Source organism: Eschrichtius robustus, chromosome 13, assembly GCF_028021215.1.
Source record: "Eschrichtius robustus isolate mEscRob2 chromosome 13, mEscRob2.pri, whole genome shotgun sequence".
Taxonomy (NCBI): Eukaryota; Metazoa; Chordata; class Mammalia; order Artiodactyla; family Eschrichtiidae; genus Eschrichtius; species Eschrichtius robustus.
In genome coordinates, this window is record NC_090836.1 from 47,842,721 (window position 1) to 47,866,291 (window position 23,571).

At 47.4% G+C, this 23,571-nt stretch overlaps 3 protein-coding genes across 4 annotated transcripts; 1 reads left to right on the top strand and 2 right to left on the bottom strand.

Annotated features, from left to right (window-relative positions):
• The first annotated feature begins 242 nt into the window (after positions 1-242).
• On the top strand, positions 243-19,418 carry MARS1 (methionyl-tRNA synthetase 1). The gene is made up of 21 exons (XM_068561010.1): positions 243-407; positions 1,215-1,305; positions 1,466-1,544; positions 1,623-1,757; positions 2,105-2,180; positions 2,428-2,600; positions 2,778-2,884; positions 6,865-6,981; positions 7,124-7,327; positions 8,081-8,282; positions 10,321-10,395; positions 15,364-15,534; positions 15,707-15,802; positions 15,940-16,057; positions 16,527-16,740; positions 17,480-17,611; positions 17,719-17,823; positions 17,915-18,101; positions 18,654-18,725; positions 18,963-19,055; positions 19,195-19,418. The coding sequence occupies exons 1-21, from the start codon at positions 299-301 to the stop codon at positions 19,339-19,341; spliced, it is 2,703 nt and encodes a 900-aa protein (XP_068417111.1). The 5' UTR covers positions 243-298; the 3' UTR covers positions 19,342-19,418.
• Positions 19,357-20,207, bottom strand: DDIT3 (DNA damage inducible transcript 3). Its single transcript, XM_068561015.1, has 2 exons — positions 20,057-20,207; positions 19,357-19,944 (listed from the first exon to the last, which is right to left on the bottom strand). The coding sequence occupies exons 1-2, from the start codon at positions 20,192-20,194 to the stop codon at positions 19,576-19,578; spliced, it is 507 nt and encodes a 168-aa protein (XP_068417116.1). The 5' UTR covers positions 20,195-20,207; the 3' UTR covers positions 19,357-19,575.
• Positions 20,140-23,448, bottom strand: LOC137775286 (DDIT3 upstream open reading frame protein). 2 transcript variants are annotated; one of them, XM_068561016.1, is made up of 3 exons: positions 23,371-23,448; positions 20,969-21,016; positions 20,140-20,305 (listed from the first exon to the last, which is right to left on the bottom strand). In XM_068561016.1, exons 1-2 carry the CDS (start codon positions 23,431-23,433, stop codon positions 20,975-20,977), a joined length of 105 nt encoding a protein of 34 aa, XP_068417117.1. In that variant the 5' UTR covers positions 23,434-23,448; the 3' UTR covers positions 20,140-20,305; positions 20,969-20,974. The 2 variants fall into 2 exon arrangements, with proteins under 2 accessions (XP_068417117.1, XP_068417118.1); XM_068561017.1 differs by lacking the exon at positions 20,140-20,305 and having other exon boundaries at positions 20,963-21,016; positions 23,371-23,433.
• Positions 23,449-23,571: the final 123 nt, after the last annotated feature.

Below are 23,571 nucleotides of genomic sequence, written 5' to 3' on the forward strand. Positions count from 1 at the left end.
ACCGCCCTTGGGCTGCGTTACAAGATTGAAGTGCGTCGAACCCCACACGTAAAGGTCTCCTCGGCCCACCCACCAAAAAAGTGCTGCTCTGGCACAGCATCTACTGCCTCTCCATCTCTATGACACTGTTTTCCTGTTTCCTAGTGTTGCATGATGGGAGAAATAGTCTACTTTCCGGGAGTCTGGCCGGGGGAAAGGCCGCATTCGGAACTCCATTTCCCGGCGTGCCTCGCGGCGGTCGCTCATCCCACTGGCGGGAGACCGGTTCCGGTTGCATCAGCGTGGGATCCACGGCGAAATGAGGTTGTTCGTGAGCGAGGGCGCCCCGGGGAGCCTGCCCGTGCTGGCCGCGGCCGGGAGGGCCCAGTGCAGAGCGGAGCTGCTCATCAGCACTGTAGGCCCGGAAGGTAGTCTGCTGGTGCTGGTGGGCGGTGGATGAGCCGGGCGGGACTGAAAACACGCCGACGACCACCCTACAGTTGTCTTCGTCAACCCCGCCCCCCCCCACGCACTCCCGTCAACCTTCTCCCGCATTATCCTTGGACACCCCATACCCTCTTCCTTCCCAGTCGTACCTTTCATCCGTCACTTCCCTTAATTACCCTCAGCGTACCCTTTTCTTTCTTCCAGGACCTCGCCTCACTCCAGTGAACCTCTTTCCCTTTTCCAATCTTCTCCCACGCCTATCAGGCAACCCCCCGCCCCCCACGTCACTCACATGATAACCACCAGGTTCCCCTTTGTCGTTCTTAGGAAACCCTGCTTTCCTCTCCTAAGAACACAGAGACACACATACTCTCTTCCGTTTACCTCTTCTCATTCCCAGCCATCTGTTTGCGTGACTCTTAAGCGGTTCTCTTGTCAATCCTCCCAGTTCTCTTAATTTTGTTCTCCCACTGTAGCTCAGATCATTCTCAGATACCCTAATTACTTTCAGTTGTTCCACTTCTTGGCTGCAGCACTACCCCAGTACCACCACCTCCTCACTGCAGTCCCCATCTGTTGTTTCCAGCTGGCCGTCTCAGCTGAACACCTGCTGGTCTCTCCAGTTCATTCTGGACCCACCCCCTTTCAGTGGTCCTATCCTGGACCCTCTCCGTGAGACTGCCCATCCCCCCTGCCCCCACCCCACCCCCGTGAAGTTGTCCTTCTAAGTTGACAAAGCATTTCTTTTCTTTTCTCTGTTTTTCACCCGTCTTCCTCTCCCGGGTCAGAGTGTGTGGTCCCGTTCCTGACCCGGCCTAAGGTTCCTGTCTTGCAACTGGATAGTGGCAACTACCTCTTCTCCACCAGTGCAATCTGTCGGTCAGTACTGGTCCTTGATGCAGGGAGGTGGCTGAATAGAATAAGGGATTATTGTCCTCTATGTAGCCTTGTTTACAACCACTGTTTCACTGGGGAGTGAGAAATGGGCTAGACAAATGGGCCCCTTTAATTCTGCCTCTGTTGCTCTCTCCCTGGGTAGATACTTCTTTCTTTTATCTGGCTGGGAGCAAGATGACCTCACCAACCAGTGGCTGGAATGGGAAGCGACAGAGCTGCAGGTAGGGCTGAGATGTGGGGAATGGCAGGCAGGCTCTTGCTCTGCATGGCTGCCCTGACCCGTGTCTCCTGCATTTTAGCCAGCTTTGTCCGCTGCCCTGTACTATTTAGTGGTCCAAGGGAAGAAGGGAGAAGATGTTTTTAGCCTGGTCCGGAGAGCCCTGACTCATATTGACCACAGCTTGAGTCGTCGGAGCTGTCCGTTCCTGGCTGGGGTGAGTTGGGCCTTGAGATGCGTACTGGGGAAAGCTGTATGATATACGAATTAAGAAAGAAGACTGTATTCAGAGTTCAGACCTTCCAAACTGCCACTTACTAGCAGTGTAAACTTTAAAACTCACAAAAACTCTTTAAACTTCATTTTTTTCACCTTTGAAGTGAGGGTAATGTATTATTGTCCACCTCAGTGGGTTATTGTGAAGATTAAGAGAGGTAATTTAAAATGCTTAACACAGTGCTTGACACATAGTAAGTGCTTAGGAAATGTACGATACTATTATGTCAATTGGGAAGAAACTGAGTGTCTCACCTGTGTACTTCTTCCTTTCTTTCCTCAACAAAGGAGACAGAATCTCTAGCTGACATTGTTTTGTGGGGAGCACTGTATCCATTACTCCAAGACCCGGCATACCTCCCTGGTGAGAACTGTGCATATCACTTCTCCACCAGCCCCAACCCCAGGAGCTTGGTGTAGGGGTTACAGAGTGGGCAGTAGAATACTGAGGACCCATTTTGAAGTGTAGCTTGACAGGGCAGCTATAGCAGAAAGATGGCTGAGGGAACTGGGAAAGGCAGCTGGAGAAACTTTGTGAAGAAGGGGAGGGGGTCCCTTCCCGCCTACCCATTCTAGGTCTTACTGATTGCTTCTTTTCTTCCATGCCACAGAGGAGCTGGGTGCCCTGCACAGCTGGTTCCAGACACTGAGTTCTCAGGAGCCATGTCAGCGAGCTGCAGAGACTGTGCTGAAGCAGCAGGGTGTCCTGGCCCTCCGGCCCTACCTCCAAAAGCAGCCCCAGCCCAGCTCCCTTGAGGGGAGGGCTGTCAGCAATGAGCCTGAGGTTTGGAACAGAGCAGAGGGGTCCCCACAGAGCCTCAGTGCGTGAGGTGGTGGGTGGCTTGGAGAGGGACTTTGAGCATGACTACTAACTTTTTCAGTTCATGGAGAGCAAGGAGAAAAGTTCTTTACTCTACGGCCCCCCCCTCACCTGGTGAGGGATACTGTCCACTCTTCATAGGAGGAGGAGCTGGCTACCCTATCTGAGGAGGAGATTGCCATGGCGGTAGCTGCTTGGGAGAAGGGCCTGGAAAGCTTGCCCCCTGTTCAGCCACAGCAGAATCCAGTGTGAGTAGGCACACATGAATGGGGCTTGGTTTCTTACGTGGAAATTGTCGATAGAGCCAATACCTGCTTGTCGAATTCTCTTTGCTGACCTTTAATTTTCTGTCCTCTCAACCTCTTGGCTAATACTTTGGATATACTGTCCATCAGTCCCATCTGCACCCATGTTTTCAGCTACTTTCTGTCTACTGATTGCACCTAAATCTGTTTTTTCCAGTTCAGATCTCTATTCTGAGCTCCAGACATAGTTGTCAGACTATCTCCTAGATTTCCTCCACCTCCACTGGCATTGCAAACTCAACGTGTACAAAACCAAACCTATTACCTTCCCTGCCAGCTTCTCTTTCTCCTTCATTCACTTGTCTTAGTGAATGACTCCCACCTTCCACCTAAAAATCCAGGCCAGAAATCTTGGTGTCATCTATCTATACCCTTCTCTCATCTCTGCTTGTTATCATTTGTTCCATTACCAGGTCATTGATTCTAACTCCTAAAGAGTCCTTGTATCCATCCCTTCTCCCTATCCTCACTGCTGCTACCTGAGATTGGGCCTCACCATTTCTTACCTTCTCCTTCCGTGCCATCCCATGCTTCACGCTGCCACCAGAATGGCTGCTTAAAACTGCCTATGTTATCATCTCACCTTCCTTTTCAGAATTCTACAGATGGTTTCTTTGTGTAGTTCACAAGGCCTTTCATATTCTGGCCCCTGCCTGCATGCTTAGCATCATATTCTGTTACTCTCCTGAAAGCTTAAGATAATATTCACACACATATGTAGATTTTTCCATCGAAATGAAATGTCTGTAGTTCTGAACATGTTGTTCAATAAAGATTTAAGTGTCCACTCCTTGTCAGGCCCTGTGTGCTGGGAACTGGGTCTACAGAGGGGAATGAAACAGACAAGACTGTGCTCTCATACCACTTTGAGTCTAGTGGTATAGACAGGTATTTAAAAAAAACTGTCACTCATGAAACTAACACAACGTAGTTAATCAACTGTACTCCAATATAAAATTAAAAGTTAAAAAAAACCTGTCACACAAAGGTATAATTATAAATTTTGGTAAGTACTATGAAGGAAAAGAACAGGATGCTATGAGAAAATATCACAGGAGATTAACTTAGAAAAATGGCATTTGACCTAAGACTTGCAGGAATTCCCTGGTGGTTCAGTGGTTAGGACTCCACGCTTTCACTGCTGAGGTCCCAGGTTCAGTCCCTGGTTGGGGAACTAAGATCCCGAAAGCCGCGCAGCGTGGCCAAAAAAAAAGGAACTAAGACTTGCAAGATGAGTAGAGTTAGGCAAGGGTAAGTCTGGGGGAAGGGTGTCTCAGAGCAAGCACCGTGTTTGGTTCTTTATAAGGAATTTCTAAAAGGCTAGTGGCTGGAGGCTGGTCAGTCAAGGGGCAGTTGGGTCAAGATGAGTTTTAAGAGGAAGGCAGGCTGAGATCATATACTCTCACACCTTGGTGTCTTTGCCCATGCTCTTCCTTCTCCCTGGAATGCCTGCGTCTTACCTACCTGCTGTACAGTTGTTCAAGAGACCGGTTCTATAATTTCTTTCTCTATAGAGCTTGTGAGAGTCTTAAGTGCTTCATCTTCTGGGAGCTTCCATTGTCATATTATGTTGTAATTATCTCTTTATAAACTTTTTTTTTTTTTAATTTTTGGCTGCGTTGGGTCTTTGTTGCTGCACGCAGGCTTTCTTCTAGTTGCGGCGAGCAGGGGCTGCTCTTCGTTGCGGTGCGCGGGCTTCTCACTGTGGTGGCTTCTCTTGTTGCGGAGCATGGGCTCTAGGCACACGGGGTCAGTAGTTGCGGCGCATGGGCTCTAGAGCCCAGGATCAGTAGTTGTGGTGTACGGGCTTAGCTGCTCCACGGCATGTGGGATCTTCCCGGACCAGGGCTCAAACCTGTGTCTCCTGCATTGGCAGGTGGATTCTTAACCACTGTGCCACCAGGGAAGCCCTATAATTGTCTCTTTACATGCCTGTCTCCTCGCTAATCTGTAAGCTTATTGAAGGCAGGGCCTCCCTCTTCTTTTATGGTACACATTTTCTAGCATAGGGCCAAGCATTTGGTAGATAATGATAAAATTTGAATGAATTAATGAAAGTTCGTCCTTTGTTCATTCACTCATTTTGCGTATTTCTTTGAGTACCTATTGAGGATTGTTTTAAAGGTAATAAAGAATAGGAGATAGATTTTCTTAGGTGTTTATACAGGCTAACATGTTTAAATGTGTACTTAGAGGAGGAGACAATTGGCTAAAGACCCTAGAGCCAAACCAGGCTATCTTCTGTGCTTTTCCTTCTGACTGAAGGACATCCCCAGTGTCTTTTTTTTTTTTACTTTTTTAAAAATTAAACTTTTTATTTTGAGATAACTGTAGATTCACATGCAGTTGTAAGAAGTTATACGGAGCATCCCCAGTGTCTTGATCAGGCAAATTCCCACCCATTCTCGAGGCCCAACTCAAGTAGTTCTGCCTCTGTGAAGTCTTAGTCTTAGGCTGGAGATGCTTGCCTTCCTTCGAGCTCCTTGGGCACTTTGTACCTCTCATCGCACTGATCCAGTTAGAAGTTACCTGATAGAATGTAACCCTCTTGAGGGCAGAACCCTGGGCGTACTCTGCGGTGGTGCATATCTGCCACCGTAGTAAGCACACTCAAGATGAGAGAGACGTTACAGGGTGACACAAAAGGAGCACCACAGAATGTGTGGTACAAGATGCTTATGGACTCGGGATACAAGGATGACTGGGTGGAAGGCCGGTCATCAGCAAAGAAAGGCTTTCCTGAAGGAGCTGATTTCTAAGCTGGATTTCAGAGAAAACTATGGTACTCAGTCATGGGGAGAAAAGTCAATGAATCCAGGAGAAAACAGTGAGATCTTTCTCAAGGAAATGAGCTGTAAAATGTTCCAGGAAGTAGATGGAACATCTAACCGGATATATAGCATGCAGCTGGGAAGAAGGGTAAGGTTAACATGAGGGAATCATTGGAGTCTCTATTAGCAGAAGAGATTATGGGACTCGGTGTGCTCGCAGGATGCCCAGGGTTGAAGGACACGGTAAGTGATGGTAGTCAGCAATTGTAGATTAAGAATGGTTGGAAGTAACGCAACATTGTAAATCAACTATACTTCAATAAAAAAAAATATTAAAACTGAAAAAAAAGAGAAAAGAATGGTTAGAAAGATGAAACCTGGTGAGGTGTCAGTGCCGGGGAGGGGGGTGAATACAGGATGTGTGCAGCTGAGCTTTCACTGGTGATGAAGCGTGAAAAGAGAAGAGCAGACTGAGTGACTTCCGACAGCAGATTGAGCTGCATGACTAGGAATGATCCTGGGAAAGTGGGGAGGAGAGGGTGGCTATGAAGGCAATGGCTGCTTCCTGCTGGTTTGAGTCAGGCCGTGAGGAAGTGACCGATACGGGTTAGGGAGGGAAGAGTCAAGGGATATGAGAGGACTTGGGAAGGCTTGTGTATGGGCTGGCGAGCTGTAAGCATTTCAGGTAGTGAGTAGAGGTAATGTTAACATAGCACTTGGGAAGAAGGGAAGAGGTCAGTGCTGGGAAAGTGTTTTTGGGTGGCATTGGCGTCTAGGAAGTCAGCAAATGATGGTGGTTGGACAGATCCTGGGGAGAGTTGTCAATACCCCAGAGTTTGGAGCCTGGGAATGAGCTAATGGAAAAGGAGTACTTAGGGTAGTAAAGAGAGACAGAGCTAGTGTCAGAATGAGGCTTCTTAGGAGCAGTACACGAGGCTTGCTTGCTGTGGGCAGGGCCCTGTATTCGCCAACTGTAGGGATCTCATGGCTTTTGGGGGAGTTTATGCTCCAGTGGATTCATGTGAGGAAAGACTTCAGATGGATGTGGCCCTGTTACAGTAGAACAGATGCATCTGGGTGTTCTGTGCACTTTGGGTCTCTCTTGACCCTCTCTTCTCCCCCCTGGACTGTTCTCTTCCTCTTCCCTACCAGGTTGCCTGTGGCTGGGGAGAGGAATGTGCTCATCACCAGCGCCCTCCCTTATGTCAACAATGTCCCCCATCTTGGAAACATCATCGGTTGCGTGCTCAGTGCTGACGTCTTTGCCAGGTGGAGCCGGCTGCTGGGGGAAAGCCCTGAGGGAGCAGTGGGCCCCAAGGGAATAGGAGGCCTCAAGGGGGGAAGCCGGAGGGATCCTGGGCACATGGGAGGGGCTGAGATGGGGCCCCATGATCACCACATTCCCTTCCAGGTACTCCCGGCTCCGCCAGTGGAACACCCTCTATCTGTGTGGGACAGATGAGTATGGTACAGCGACAGAGACCAAGGCTATGGAGGAGGGTCTAACCCCCCAGGAGATCTGTGACAAGTACCATGTTATCCACGCTGACATCTACCGCTGGTTTAATATCTCGTTTGACATTTTTGGTCGGACAACCACTCCGCAGCAGACCAAGTAGGTTTCCTCTAATCAGGCAGAAATGGAGGGCGGGGGCAGTGGGAATATCTAGGAGACAGAAAGAAGGAACCAAGATTGTTCCCCGCCCCCCACCCCCAAACATCCGGATATTGTCCTGAAATGTGTCCCAGGCATTATTATGGGGATTCATTGTGTGCAGAGAAGCCTGACCAGGGCTGAAGGTGTAGCTGAGGGAGGGAAGAGACAGGACTTAGGCTCATGGGAAGGACCTGCCTTCCCTCTACCGCCTCCCTTCTCTTCCTGGCCGCCACGGTCTCAGGACAGCCCCTCCTACTCCTGTGTTTATAGCAAATACACTCATCTTCCTCTGCCTGATTATCATCCTTATAAAAACTGCATAGTAGACAGGCTGCCAGCTGAGCGTGCTGTGCAGTTTAGCAGCACTCTGATTTAATTTTAATTTTTAGGACATATCAAAGAACTAAACAGTCCTATCCTTTTGGAGATTTTTGTTAATGAAGAATACAAAACAGATAAATCTGTATTTTACAAAAGTAAATTCTAGAGCGATGAGGAAAGAGATCGTGTGGGGAGTTGGGCAATTTATGTGAGGTGTTTGGGCTCATTAGTAAACTCCCTACAAATGACTTAAGTGGCCTCTGACTGATTTCTTTGGCACTTGGACTGAATGGGTTTGGATCCTGGGCGGAGTGGAAGGAGGGAGGGGCGCACCACTTCCTCTGACTTACCCCGGTCCACCCCTCCCCTGTCCCTTGCTCACCTCGTCAGAATTACCCAGGATATCTTCCAGCGGTTGGTGGCCCGAGGTTTTGTGCTGCAAGATACTGTGGAGCAACTGCGGTGTGAGCACTGTGCCCGCTTCCTGGCTGACCGCTTTGTGGAGGGTGTGTGTCCCTTCTGTGGCTATGAGGAGGCCCGGGGAGACCAGTGTGACAAGTGTGGCAAGCTCATCAATGCCATCGAGCTCAAGGTGAGAGGAGGGTCTCCTGGGAGCCCGGAAGGAGACAGTCTCTAATCTTAAGGGACTCCCAGTCTGGTCCGCCTCAGGTTTTTTTTTTTTTTTTTTTTAATTGAAGTATAGTTGATTTACAATGTTGTGTTAATTTCTGGTGTACAGCAAAGTGACTCAGTTATACAAATGTATACATTCTTTTTTATATACTTTTCCATTATGGTTTACTCCAGGATATTGACTATAGTTCCCTGTGCTATACAGTAGGACCTTGTTGTCCATAGGATTTTTGTTTTAGCATTCAACACCTTTCACCAGTGGCTCTTCCTACTCTGTCCTGACAACTCATCACCCAGTCCATTGCATAAATACTTACTGAGCATTTACTATGTGCTTGGCATTGTGCTGGAAAATCGACAAGTTGAGTTCATACTACCCTACCTTTGCTCCTGCTTCATACCACCTGATCTGCATTTGTTTAGTTCTTTCTCTCTTCCATATATACCACCTTTTCTTCTACTCCATGTTTATTCATTTGGTAGTTCATTCATTCATTTACTCAACAAACTTTTTTGAGTCTTTAAGGTAGGGTAGTCACAGTTCTAGGTGTTGAGGATGTAGCAGTGAACAAGACAGATTTTTATCTAGTGCGGGAGGAGACCAACACTAAAGAGAGAATAGAGTTACTCCAGGGTAAACTGCCCGGAAGATGTGGTGGAGGGTGACTTCTGGGGGAAGAGTTAAGCTGGGTGATTAGGGAAGGCCTCTCAGAAGTAACATTTGAATTGAGAGTTTAACTGAAGAATGAGAAGGAGCCAGGAGGTGATGAGTGGGGTTAAGAGTGTTCCAAGCAGAAGCACCAGGAAATGCAAAGGCCCGAGGCAGCAAAGCGCTGAAAAGGGGAATTGAAAAGGACAGTGTGGCTCATAGTGAGTGGGGGTGGGGGTGGATGGGTGGTGGTGGATTGAGACAAGGTCAGAGAGGTAGGCAGTGACCCGATTTCCAGGGCCCAGTCAGCCATCTGGGAGTGGAATGGCACGCTGCTCTGTGGATAATGGGTGGGAGGGAAGCAAGAGAGAAAGTGGGGAAACCAGTCTGGAGGCCAGTGGTAGCTCAGAAATGGGATGACGATAGCTTGGACTAGGTTAATAGCAGTAGAAATAGCGGAGTGGGAGGGGGGAAGGATTTGAGATATGTTTTGGAGGCAGACTCTATAGAACTGGATAGACTGCAATTCGGGGTGATAGGGAAGTCAAGAGAATGACGACTTGTATGCTTTTAGCTTGAGCAGCTTGGGCTGATGGTAGTACTATCTGTGAACACAGGCAAGATTGGGTGAAGAAGAGCTTTCCTGTGGAATGCAGTGATACTATTTGGGTTTGTTAAGTTTGAGGTGCCTTCTTAGACATGCAAGGAGGGATGTTAGGTAGGCAGTTGATACAGGCATGTGGAGTTCAGGAGAGAGGTCCTGAGAGAGTTATAATTTCTCACCTTCAAAAACCCAGATCAAAACTCATTCAGAAGCTTTCATTGGTTAACTCCACCTGTTTACTCCTTTCGCCATCATCCTTCAATGTTTGTACAGTCAAGTTGTGCCATGAAAATAAGTATTTCTTGACATTTTGCCGTGTGAAAGCCTGTGCTTGTTTCTCACGCAAGCCCTCTCTCCCTGGTTGATTGTAACTTCCTCAAGGAGAGGAACCGTGTGTCTTCTCTGCGTGGCTCTCTGCTCCTCACACAGCTGCGTACAGGGCAGGGCTCTGGGTCTAGCCTGTGCTCAGAGAATGTTTTTTCCTATTCTTTGGAGTGAAAGGACACAGATGTGAAACTCTGAGTAGCAGATGTTGTGCTATGCAGACCTGAGTCTGCAAGTTCAGAGAAGGCCCAAGTAAGTAGTTCGTGAGTTGGCGGGGTGTGAGAGTGAGGCTAAGCTTGGTGGCAGACGGGGGACCTCATCTCTCTGTGCCTCCCCCCTCGCCTGGACAGCTCCTGGCCTGCAGCCTGATCCTGACTGTCCTACCTTGGGTCACCCCTTCTCTTGACTTCCCCTTCACAGAAGCCTCAGTGTAAAGTCTGCCGGTCGTGCCCTGTGGTGAAATCCTCTCAGCACCTGTTTCTGGACCTGCCTAAGGTGAGTGGGCCTTTCCCTCAAGCCAGTCTGCATGGCCTCCTCTGTCCCCTCTGCCTCAGCCACAGGCAGAGGCAAATTTGTACCAAGTCACCCTCATATGTTTTTAATTTCCATTTTAAAATTATACTTACATGCTTAAGGTAAAAAGATGTAACAAGAAAAGGGCACAAAGTGAAAGGTCCAGGCCCATCTGCCAAGAGGTATTTACTACTGCTGATTTTCCTTTGTAGCACTTGCATATGAAAGTATTCTTATGCCTTTTTTTCCTCCTTAATACAAATTAGATCATGGCATTCATATTCTTCTTCAGTCTACTTTCTTTCTTTTACTTCACAATGTGTCTTAACCAATTTTTCACTTTAGTGGATTTGCTGCTCTTTTTTTTTCCTTTTAAACTTTTTATTTGGAAATAATTTCAAGCTTGCAAAAAGAGTTGCAAGGATAAGCAGTTGCTAGAACAAAGAACCTCGTGTTCTTTACCCAGAAGAACCTCATGTACCCATTACCCAGATTCACTGGCTGTTAAGATTTTGCTCCATTTGGTTTAGCATATTCTCTCTCTCATACATGTATGCATGTGTACTTATATAACCTCTTTACTCTTGAATGCTGCCTTGTGTGTTTCCTAAGAAAAAAGACATATTCCTGCATAACCACAGTATGGTTAACAACTTCAAGAAATTTAACATTGATATAATTGTGTGATCTACCAGCCATATTCCAGTTTTGCCAACTATTCCATTGATATCCTTTCTAGCATCATTTTTCCTGTAGTGTAGAATCTGGCTCTGGATCATGTATTGCATTTAGTTTTTCTGTCTCTTTAGTTTCCCTTAATCTGAAACAGTTCCTCAGCCTTTCTTTATCTTTTATGACATTAACAGTTTTTAATAATATAGGCCCTGATTCCCCCTTTTAAAATAGAATATTCATTTTCGATTTGTTGGCTGTTTTCCTCATGGCTAGATTCAGGTTATGCATCCTCAGTTGGAATACTACATAAATGATACTTTGTTCTTTCCAGAGGCATCATGGCCATTTCCCCCTCATTGGTGATGTTAGTTTTGCTCAGTCAAGGTGTTACCCAGCTTCTCCACTGTACAATTAATATTTTCCCCTTTGCAACTTATAAGCAGTCTGTGGGAATACACTTTAAGACCATGCAAGTACTTTTCTCTTTATTGAAATGTTCCCTCTAAATTTAGCATCCATTTATTTAATCATTCTTACCTGAACCAGTTTTCGTTAAGATTTGCCAACTCTGCCACTCTCTCCACATTTACCCTTCTCCTTCATTCATTTATCTCCTTATTTATTATCAGTGTCAACTCATGGATTCCAAGTTTTTTCAATGGTTTATAATTGATTCCTGTCCTAAATAATTTTCATATTCGAATTGTCCCTTATTTGGCCAATGGTAGCCTATTCAAGGTTGTTTCTCTGGGTGTTTCTGAGGTCTCCCATCATTTTTTAAGCACTTCCTTATTTTCTAGCATAGCAGGATATTCTAGATTCATCTTGTTCCAGTCTGGGATTCAACCATTTCTCTACCAAGCCCTGTTTTTTTTAAGTAGGGAACAGTATTAGAGACCAAGATTTAAGTGTGCTCATTGCTACTGGGGTGTCTTTGCTTCTAGGCCCTGTCAGCAGAGAGTTAGGCATTTGTTTTGGGTTCACACCGACACCTGAAATTCCAGTCCAGCCCCATGGGGTTCTTCCTCGCTTTCCCTCATCTCATATTTTTATTTCCCTTCTTCCAAACAGTAAGTACTCTGGTTCCCAACAACATTATTTACTCATTTGCTCGATTCTACAATACACCTAAAAATTTCAGAATTGCTTCACCCGTACCACTATCAAAAAACCTACTAAGACGAGTGTAGGGTTTATTGGCAGTCCTGCCCCTTCCCCCACCAAGCACGGGTATATAATCAAATATGTTCAAAATTGTCTTGGCTTAGTTTTTTCCCCCTTTAGTGTGGTTGTGTTACTGAAGTAAGCCAATAAGTTTGTTTCATTTGCTTCTAGTTCTTTTTTCTCTCCTCATTAACTTAATTTTTTGAAAATGTAGAACATCAGTATGCTTCTAAAACATCAAAACCATGCAAAAAGGTATACTCAGAGAAGTGTCATTCCCTCATTCCCTTTCCTGTCCAGGCTACCTTGTTCTCCCATCTCCTGTAGGTGATTGGCTTTGTTTTCCGATTTAGTCTTAGTGTGTTTATTTTTGTAAAGATAAGCCTATATATATATATATATGTGTGTGTGTGTGTTATTTCCTCTTATACAAAATATAGCATACTGTATATACTCTTTTGCATTTTGTCTTTTTCATCTAACAGTATGTTCTAGAAATGACTCCATATCAGGATTACTTCATATCAGATCATAGAGAGCATCCTTACTCAGCCTTGTTTGTTTGTTTGTTTGTTTTATTTAAACAGCTGCATAGTACTCCATTTTGTGTGGGTACCATAGTTTTTTGTTTTTTCAAATATTTATTTATTTGCACCAGGTCTTAGTTGTGGCATGTGGGATCTTTAGTTGTGGCATGCAGAATCTTTAGTTGTGGCATGCGGGATCTTTCTTTTTGGTTGTGGCATACGGGCTCTTAGTTGTGGCATGAGGGATCTAGTTCCCTGACCAGCGATTGAACCCGGGCCCCCTGCATTGAGAGCGCAGAGTCTTAACCACTGGACCACCAGGGAAGTCCCGTGGGTACCATAGTTTATTTAACCAATTTCTTGTGTTTGCCATTTAGGTAGTTTCCAGTATTTTGCAGTTAAAAATACTATTGCAGTGACTAACCTTGTGCATGTGTATTTTTGTATTGTGGGAAGTGTATCTTCAGGATAAATTCCTTAAAAGGGATCACTTGCTGTGTGCAGGAGAAATGCATATGTAGTTTATTGCCAAATTTTTCTCAATAGGTGTTATTCCATTTTACATTCCTCCCAGTAGTGTGTGTGTGCACTTGTTTGCCCATAGCCTCACCAGTAGAGTGTGTTGTCAGGTTTTGGATGCTACAGTATTTGTGTGGATGAATCACATGAACCATCCCTTACAAAAGATTTATCTTTGTTTTTCTGCTTACAAAAGTGATATACGCTTGTTTTTAAAATTTCAGAATGAGGGAATTCCCTGGCGGTCCAGTGGTTAGGACTCTGCACTTCCACTGCAGGGGGCTCAGGTTTGATCCCTGGTCGGGGAACTAAGATCCCACAAGCGGTGCGGTGCGGCCACAAAAATAATGTTCAGAATGAAATACATGGTGTAAAAGTGGATGTTCCCCTTAATCAGCACTGAGATATAGTTTTCCTCAAAAATTTTCTGGCCTTTTTTCCGGGCGGCCTCAGGGGCCGGAGCCCGGGTCCCCGCCCGCCCCAGCGCCCGCTGCCGGCCGAACCCCGCCCTCCGCGTCTCATCGTGGCTCGTGGTGGTCGGATGTGCGCCCGGGTTCGCGGGACAGGCGGGCGCAGAGGTCCCTTGTGTTGGCGCGGGTGGCTGTGGCGAGGTTCTGGCGCCTCCGCGGAGCATCGTGGGTCTGGGGCTGGGGGCGCCCCGGATTGCTATCCTCTCCGCACTTTCCCGGCTCTGAAGCCTCGAGAACACGGCTAGGCAGCAGTAGTTTAATGGGGAGTTTGCCTGCTGGGAACTGGGGGCCTGCTGGGGTCTCAGTTCTTGGCTGGCCCCGGAACACGAGGTTGCCAGATGTGTGACAGCAGCAGGTAGGAGTGACCCGCTGGTGCAGTGATGAGCAGGAAAGGAAGGACAGCGGCTGTTGCCCTGTGAACCTAGGCAAGAATGACCAGCCGACACAGTCCAGTACAAGGTGGAGAGTGCATTTTGCTGTTTCCTGAAATGTTTAAGTTGGAGGGTTGAACAAAAGCTGTAGGTCCGTGGGCCCAGCTCAGTCCTGTGCGTCTGGTCAGTGGAATAGACCTGCAGGTGTGGCTCTTGTCACTCTCGGACTGGCTTCAGGACAGTGTGAGTCAGCAGTTCTGAGGCAGCAGGCGTGATACAGAAGTGTGAGCAGAGACTGTCTGGAATCCCCAGACTCCAGGGAAACTAAAGGTGACAGCCAGCCTAATGAAGAGGACAGGAGTTGGGGGCCGGTGGCGGTGGGGCAGGAAGGCGCCCAACGGCAGCGTGGCCCATCTGCGGTGGCAGCCGCCCAGCAGGCGCCCCTCATCTCAGGGCCCTAATCCTGGCTCCAGCTGGCTGGTCAGGGGAGCTGCAAGGTCTTCTGGGCGAGCAGAGCCCACAGTCCTGAGCTGTTCTTCTCTGTGTTTGGGTCATCTCCCCCCATCCAAGGGGAGAAATCTAGATGAGGTTTAAGAATCAGTGCTTTAAGACTGTGGATCTTGGAGTTGAAACCTCGGAAGACCTGTCTTCAGCACAGGGTGTTAAAGTGAACGGCAGGATTCAACCCCTTTTCAAGAAGGGTGTCTCCATGTGGGCAGAACTAGAGAATAAATGGGTCTTGAATAAACAAAACAAAACAAAAAATTTTTTGGCCTTGTGTTAATCTGTGTATTACTATTTATTTTTATAAGAATAGGATTATATCATATATTACTGTTGAGCAGTTTATTTAATTAATGTATTTCTGAGATCTTTACATATCAATACATACAGGTCTTCCTCACTCTTTTTAAAGGGCTTATAAGTATTTCATTATGTTGATATACTATATTTCTTTAAATTCTACTGAACCAAGTGAATTAGTTTTTTAATTTTTGCTGTGGTGAACTGTGCACTTCTTTATAAACACATCTGTACACACTTATGTGAATATTTCTGTTGAAAAAAATCCCTAGAAGTGGAATTGCTATGGCAAAGTCATGAATCCTTAATTTTAATTATATATCACCAAACTACTCCAAAATGGTTGTACGTATTTATCCTTATGGTGACCACACATGCGACTGTCCTAAACCAGCTCTCTGTGCTTCTCTGCTGTCTCAGTTGGGAAAGCCGCTGGAGGAGTGGTTGGAGAAGACGTTGCCTGGCAGTGACTGGACACCTAACGCCCGGTTCATCATTCGTTCTTGGATTCGGGATGGCCTCAAGCCACGCTGCATAACCCGAGACCTCAAGTGGGGAACCCCTGTGCCCTTAGTAGGTTTTGAGAACAAGGTAAAAACCCTATGCTTTATTCATATCTCATATTATTCAGCTTTGGGATTGAAACCCTGGGCTAGCAGAACAGAGTGTTGATTGTGTCTTGATTCAGTCTGAGGCTTTGGGTTGGCAGGGTTTTCCCAGTGTTCTTGCATCTTACTGTGTCTCCTCCCTCCTGACCCTCCAGGTATTCTATGTCTGGTTTGATGCCACCATTGGCTACCTGTCCATCACAGCCAACTACACAGACCAGTGGGAGAAATGGTGGAAGAACCCAGAACAAGTGAGCAGTTCTTTGTTAGCCTGTCAAAGACCTGGGGAGGGTGCGTGTATAGTGGGGTGGTTAGGGGTGGGTAGCTGATCTTTCTTGGGCCTTTGAAGAGGATCTCAGGAGCTCTGTCTCCCAATTATATTCCATAGGTGAGCCTGTATCAGTTCATGGCCAAAGACAATGTTCCCTTCCACGGCTTAGTCTTTCCTTGTTCAGCCCTAGGAGCTGAGGACAACTACACTTTGGTCAGCCACCTCATTGCTACAGGTACCCTGGGAGATTGGAGATGGGGATGTTCTTAGGGAATGAGGGCCAAGACAGTACTTGGAAGAAGCTCCTGGAGAGGCGCTAGGTCTTGAGTTAGGAGTTGAGATGAAATAGGAAACAATTAGAACATGGAAGCTCAACGCAGAAAAAGGGAACAAGAACCTGAAGAGAGCAAAAGTCCAAAGCTAAATTTTGTAATGGGTAGAAGTAAACAGAAGAAGACCAGAATGCAGAGGAAGGATCTCCCAAGTTCTGTGCAGGCCAGCTACTCTAGAACTGAGGTTGAGGGAGAGGAAAGAAGAGTTAGTGGGTCAGAGAGGAAGGACATGACTTTTTTTTTTTATACAGCAGGTTCTTATTAGTTATCTATTTTATACATATTAGTGTATATATGTCAATCCCAATCTCCCAGTTCATCCCACAAGGACATGATTTGAACAGATGGTTCTCATTCTCCTTTTCTGTCCAGAATACCTGAATTACGAGGACGGGAAATTCTCTAAGAGCCGGGGTGTGGGAGTGTTTGGGGACATGGCCCAGGACACAGGGATCCCTGCTGACATCTGGCGCTTCTATCTGCTGTACATTCGGCCTGAGGGTCAGGACAGTGCCTTCTCCTGGACAGACATGTTGCTCAAGAATAATTCTGAGCTGCTTAACAATCTGGGCAACTTCATCAACAGGTGGGACCTGGTGAGGGGTGAGAGTCAGCAGATGAGCCTGGGGTGGGGCTAGTAGGCCACGTATGCTTGGGGCAAGTTAGTTGTAGAGATGTGATTTAGCAGAGTTGGTCACAAAGTGAATTTTTGCGAATTATTTTCTTATTAGTGTTCTTTGTAGAATTGGAAATGTGTTCTTTCCTAGCAAAAAGGTTCACCTGCAGACCACTGAAAAGTTTGGCTGAAGAAGGGGGTTATTTTAGCATAGGGGTAGGAGACTTCTGCTGTACTTTTCAGTTTTGTTACTTAAGGCTCACATTCCATTATCGGTCCCTATCTCAGCTACTCTGCAACCTAAAGAAATATCCTCCATGGCTACACACGCTTTCAGGTTTGCTCATTAACCACATTGAACAGATAGTCCCTACTAGAGGATTTATTTGTTTGGTAGCAATTAATGCATATTTCAACTTGATCATTCTGAGTTTTTAACTTCTTAAAAATAAACGGTTGCTTAACTTTATTAGCTCCCTTTATATAAGGGATATCTGTATATAAAATGTCTGTTATGTGCAGAGTCATATTCTTAGGGGAGAGGGAGAATAAGGAATTAATTTGTTAAGTTTTGCCTTCCAGCTTGAGGGAGCCAGGTGGTTTCAGTTCTGAGAAGATGCAGAATTATGAAAATCGTGTCACATTTCTCTAAGGAGACTGGGCAGTAACTCCTCTTTTCTCTCCCCTCTCCTTCCCTCCTCCCATCCAGAGCTGGGATGTTTGTGTCTAAGTTTTTTGGGGGTTTTGTGCCTGAGATGGTGCTCACCTCTGATGATCGGCGCCTGCTGGCCCACGTCACCCTGGAGCTCCAGCATTACCACCAGCTGCTAGAGAAGGTTCGGTAAGTATCTACACCTCTGTCTCAACTCAGTGATCTGCTGGCATGTTGAGAGCTCCATACTGGTCCCCCCAGAACCTTACACCTTGGCCTGCATCCTTCCTTCCCAGGATCCGGGATGCCTTACGCAGTATCCTCACCATCTCTCGCCATGGCAACCAGTACATTCAGGTGAACGAGCCCTGGAAGCGGATTAAAGGCAGCGAGGCTGACAGGTAGGTAAGGAGGTAGGGTTGGCTCCAGGAATAAAGTGGCTGGTAGGCTGCGTCCTCCTGGGGGTCGTGACTAGTGTCTTTTCTTCCCCAGGCAGCGGGCAGGGACAGTGACAGGCTTGGCAGTGAATATAGCTGCCTTGCTGTCCATCATGCTCCAGCCTTACATGCCCACGGTTAGTGCTACCATCCAGGCCCAGCTGCAGCTCCCACCTCCAGCCTGCAGCATCCTGCTCACAAACTTCCTGTGCACCTTACCAGCAGGACACCAGATTGGCACAGTAGGTCTCTGAGATTTGGAAGAGCCAGCCTCTCTCAAAATTCCTGCTTTTGCCATGCAGCCTCTGGGGAGGGGTCAGGGAGAACTTAACTTTGGGCATGAGACTCTCATAGCTATTCTCCGAACCCCTTCCCCACTCATCCCCACTCTGCACTTAGGCTTGTTTCTAATATAAAGTCCTTGGTATTGGTTTACAAGCCCAATGTTTTCTGTAGCTCATGTATCCTCACTGTCCTTCATGCCAGGACCCAAGGGGCAGGGAGAACACAAGGTAACCACTTCCTCAACACAAGGTGATAAAAGTATGTACACCTCTAAGCTTTTGCATCAACCTAGCATCATTAAATAGTTTAATTTTTGACCCTAGTGAATGCTTTTTCTGGATTCTATACTGAAATCAGCAGGTATTTGCTCAGTGTTACACTCTATAAAAGTTTTTTTTCTAGACCACTGAGTTCCTAAATGTCAGAAGTTGGGGTGGAGAGGCCCTCTGTATAGTCTGGTAGAGTTTATACCTAATCAGTGAATGATTCTGGAATTCTTTTTTTCACAGGTCAGTCCCTTGTTCCAAAAATTGGAAAATGACCAGATTGAAAGTCTGAGGCAGCGCTTCAGTGGGGGCCAGGTGAGAAAGCTAAAGACTGTGCCTCACCCACCAACAGTTAGTATCCTTCAGTAGCCCTCACTCATCCCTCTTTCCATCTATTGGCCCTGCTGCTTCCTCACTTCATTTTTCTTTCCTGTCTTAGCTAGAAGAGTCCTTGTCATTAAAGGTAATCACTTTCCCCCTGAGATGTTATATAAAGCTTGAGGTCAGGGGATGTTTATGGTAGCAGGTGCTAACTCTGTTGTTGATCTCAAGGCAAAAGCATCCCCCAAGCCAGCAGCTGTAGAGACTATGACAACAGCTGGACCACAGCAGATACAAGTGCTGATGGATGAAGTGACCAAGCAGGTACGGAGCTTAAGCCCTATGGGAGGCTGACCAAGCAGGCTTAGGTTCCCTACGGAGCTTAAGCCCTATGGGAGGCTGAATCCTAAATAGGTCATTTTTGGTCTCACCGTTGTGATTCCCCCATCCCCTCTTCTCTTAGGGCAACATTGTCCGAGAATTGAAAGCACAAAAGGCAGACAAGAACCAGGTTGCTGCAGAGGTGGCTAAACTCTTGGATCTGAAGAAACAGTTGGCTCTAGCTGAGGGGAAACCCCTTGAAACCCCTAAAGGCAAGAAGAAAAAGTGAAAGTGAGAACTTGGCTCCTGGAAAGTCACTTTAATGGATGTGGACAGTAATAAATAAATGTACAATCTCTATATACATGCCGAGACCCTCTCCTGTCATCTACCCTAAGTTTTCCCCCTACTGAATAGATGGGGGTGGGAGGGGTACATCGTTGGCACTGGTGAGAAGGTGGTCAGTAGATACTTCCAGGAAGGGTCAGAAGTGGCCCGAGGGGGAAGTGCTGGTCCCAGCCGTTCACGCTTGGTGCAGATTAACCATCCGGTCAATCAGAGCTCGGCGAGTCGCCTCCACTTCCCTGGTCAGGCGCTCAATTTCCTGCTTGAGCCGTTCGTTCTCTTCAGCTAGCTGTGCCACTTTTCTTTCATTCTCTTGTCCTTTCTCCTTCATATGCTGCTTTCCAGCCCGTGCCGGGGACTGGCCACTGTGTTTCCGTTTCCTGGGTCTTTCTTGGTCTTCCTCTTCTTCCTCCTGAGCCGGGGAGCTCTGACTGGAATCCGGAGAGCTGGGGCTCTGGGAGGTGCACGTGACCGCTGCTCGTCCTGGCTCCTCGGTCAGCCAAGCCAGGGAGGCGGGGTCAAGAGTGGTGAAGGTTTTTGGTCCTTCCTTCAAAGGAATGAGGAAAGGCAGAGTAGGTGTTAATTAGCTGAGAAGGGACGGGCAGTACCCCGCAGCCCCCGCCCCCCGCCCAGCCCAGCGTTAGGCCTAGCATTCTTACCTCCTCGTTTCCAGGGGGTGAGACACAGGTACCCCCATTTTCATCTGAGGACAGCACCTCCTGCAAGTCCTCATACCAGGCCTCCAGCTCCCAGCTGGACAGTGTCCCGAAGGAGAAAGGCAGTGACTCAGCTGCCATCTCTGTGGCTGGATCAGGCTCTGGGAAAGGACATACTCAGGATAGTGGGGCGGGGGAAGAAGCTCCACAAAGCCGTCAGTCTACAGGTTGGCACACTGGCCTGCTGCCTGTCTGTTTTGGTAGATAAAAGTTTATTGGAACATGGCCACATCCATTTATTTACATATTGTTTACGGCTGCTTTTATGAGACAACAGCAGAGATGAATAGTTGTGACACAGACTGTTCTGTGTGGCCCTCAACGTCTAAAATACTTACTGTCTGACCCTTTAAAATTTACCAACCCCTGATCTAGAATGATATTCCCTCTTTGCTTTTGCCCAGCACCTGAAGAAGCAAGTGCTTGGATGTGCATTCTTATGGGTTCCTAGTAAAAGTCTTCAGCCCCCCTTGGGGAACTCCGCTGGTTGTTTCCAGCGGCAGTCACCAGACCATCTGTGCTCCTTTCTCCTCCTGTGTGGGGAGCTTGGACAAACAGTTCTTGGGTCAGTCTAACCCTGGTGGGGACTGAGGTGTGGTGAGACCTCACCTGACTGCTGACTGCTCACTCAGAGCCAGCTTTCAATTAGGACATGCTCTAAGAATAGTGATTTGGTCACCTTGTTAGGGGCAGGTCAGGAGGATGGACGTGGCCTAATAGCAAAAGCCTGCTCAGATTCAAACTCTCCTCTCCCACCTTCTCTAGGTGTTTTCATAATTTCTTAGGGTCCCAGTAAAGGGGGCTTAAGCAGCAATTCTTAGAAGCTGGCTTTGGGAAAGGGTTGGTTAAGTTTACCTGCTTTCAGGTGTGGTGATGTATGAAGATACACTTCCTTCTGGAACACTGTGGGGATCAAAGATAAATGTTAGCCATTTCTGGAAGGGGGGAGAGAGGCAGGTTCTTTTATCTCCAGCTTCCTACTGCTCCTTCCTTACTTCCTGTCTTATAGAGTATAGTTAGTTATTGGTTCCTGTAGCCATTTCTAAGGACAGAGAAGAGCCTGACTTCCTTTATTTTTAGTTGCTGACATTTGTAGTCCTGATTACATAATAGCAAAATCCTGGCCAACTCAGCTTTCTCTAAATTTAAGGCAGTCCTCAAATCTGCCAGGGTAAGGACTGGACTACAGGGAAGGGAACAAATCAAGTGGCATTTTCCTAATTCCATTCCCACGCTGACATCCTCCAAATGTGTATTTCCAGTCTAGAACCTCTCCTGGGACCTCCAACTCTATCTAACTGCTTACTTGCCATTCTCTTTTTGGATATCTAATATGCATCTCAGACTGAACATGTCCAAAGACAAACTCCTGCTAACCTTCTCCTTCCAAGGTCTTTCCCGTCTCGGTATACAGCAACTTTAGTTGCTTGAGCCAAAAACCTTGGTATCATCCTTGATTCCTCTACTCTCACACCCCACAATCCAGTCCAAACCACCAGCAAAACTTCTTAAGTCATTCTTCAAAACCCCAGAATCTAAACACGTCTCACCAATTCCACTGTTTCTAATCTAGATCAAGTTACTATCATCTCTCTTGGGTGACTGCAGAAACCTCTTGACTGCAGGTCTCCCAGTTTCTGCTTCTGCAACCCCTCCCAGAGTCTATTCACAACAGCACCCAAAGTGAGCCTTTTAAAACTTAAGTCAGGCTGTGTCATTCCTCTGTTCAAAACCTTCTCATTTCACACATATTAAAAGCTAAAGTCCTTAAAATGGCTTAGAAGGCCCTCCACAATCCGCTCTTTCCTTGCCCTGTTTTTCTCATTGACCACTCTCCGTCTTGCTCACTCTAGTCCAGCCAACTGGCCTCCTGTTCCCTAAAGATACTATGCATGCTCCCACCTTAGGACCTCTGCTCTTGCTATTCCTTCTCCTGGAAAGCTCTTCCTTCCACATATCACATGGCTTACTGCCTTGCCTATTTTTAGGTCTTTCATTTAAATACCACCTCAGTGGGGGAATCCCTGACCACCCAGTGTAAACTATAACCTCCACTCAGCATTCTCTACCCTTCCATGCTTTATAGTTTTTTTCTATGGCACTTAACATATTTGCTTACTGTATGCCTCTTCCCACTGAAATGTAAGCTCTGTGAGAGGAGAGACTTTTTTTCTCTCTTGTTCATGGATAAATGCTGGGCCCCAAACTTAACCAGCATAGTAGGTGCTGGTTAAGTATTTGTTAGGAATCAATGGCTAAATCTCCCCAATCTCTCATAGGAAAAGGAGGACGAAGCCCAGAGGCAGAGCGGCAGCTGCCTATCCCTGGGGACTGTAGATGCAGTATCGTCCTCAGTGCTTCTCTACAGGGCTGTCCTCCCTGGGGAACCCTCCTTGCTTTCCAGTGTGTGGGACATAGCTTTCATCAGCAGTGGAGCCCCGGGCCAGAGGGCTGCAGAGCCAAGCAGGGGGCTGACCTGATGCAATGGTTACACAGCGATCAGCTGGAGACAGGACAAGGGGAAAGAGGCAAGGACCAATCCCAGGGGAAGGACAATCCACTGGGAGACCTCCAAATGGCTTCCCACACATAAAAGATCCAGGATGCTCTCTTGTGCAGAAGGCTTAGGGACCTCTGGGGAAAAGGAAAACTCATCTCTGCTCCCTGTCCATCGACACCCCTCTTCCCAAAGGCTTGTGTCAGTCTCTTTTAAGATTCTCTCCTCTGCAAGGGTGCAGAAAGAATGTCCTGTGGAGGGTCCAAAAGCCCCATCTACTGACGTGGCTATGCTGGCCCTGAGACGCTGCGGCTGAGACAGGATTGGGGGTGGGGGAGGGGGAGGACGCTGGTGGCAAAGTGGCGGCAGCGGCCTGAACCACTGTCAACCAGGCTTCTCGGCGCGGGGGTGTGTCCTGTTGCCCCGCCTCCCACCCGGCAGGCCTAACGAGGAGGCTTGGGGTCTGCAACGGGAGAGAAAAAATCTTTCTAGGGCAGCTGGGGCCCCTTCCCTGAACAGCACAGAGTAGGGCCTGTGCTCCGGGCAGTGGCGGGATGCTGCTGTCGTGCGAAGGAAGAGGGGTCTGTTAGCACTACTTCTGAATGAAGGCTTCTCCTCATCCCTCCCCCGGACGGTCACTTCACTTCGTTGCGGAGGGGGTGGGACCACATCCTTAAGAGCGGATGCCCTAACTTTAAGGGGATAACTGGTGTTCACGAAGATGGGAGGGTAAAAGGTAGATGGGGGAATCAGTACTCGCCTCTCTCCTCAGGTTCCGGCTCTGATTTTGGCTCTGTCGCTGCCACCCGCTCATCTTCAACATGATACACTCTACGCCTTAGACTCAAGCCTCTGACCCCGATAGCGCGGAGCTGAGATCTTTTAATAGGGCCTTGCCCTCCTCTCCGGGGGCGGATCCAGAAGCCTACCAATCAGAAAGCGGCACGCCGGCATTGGCCCC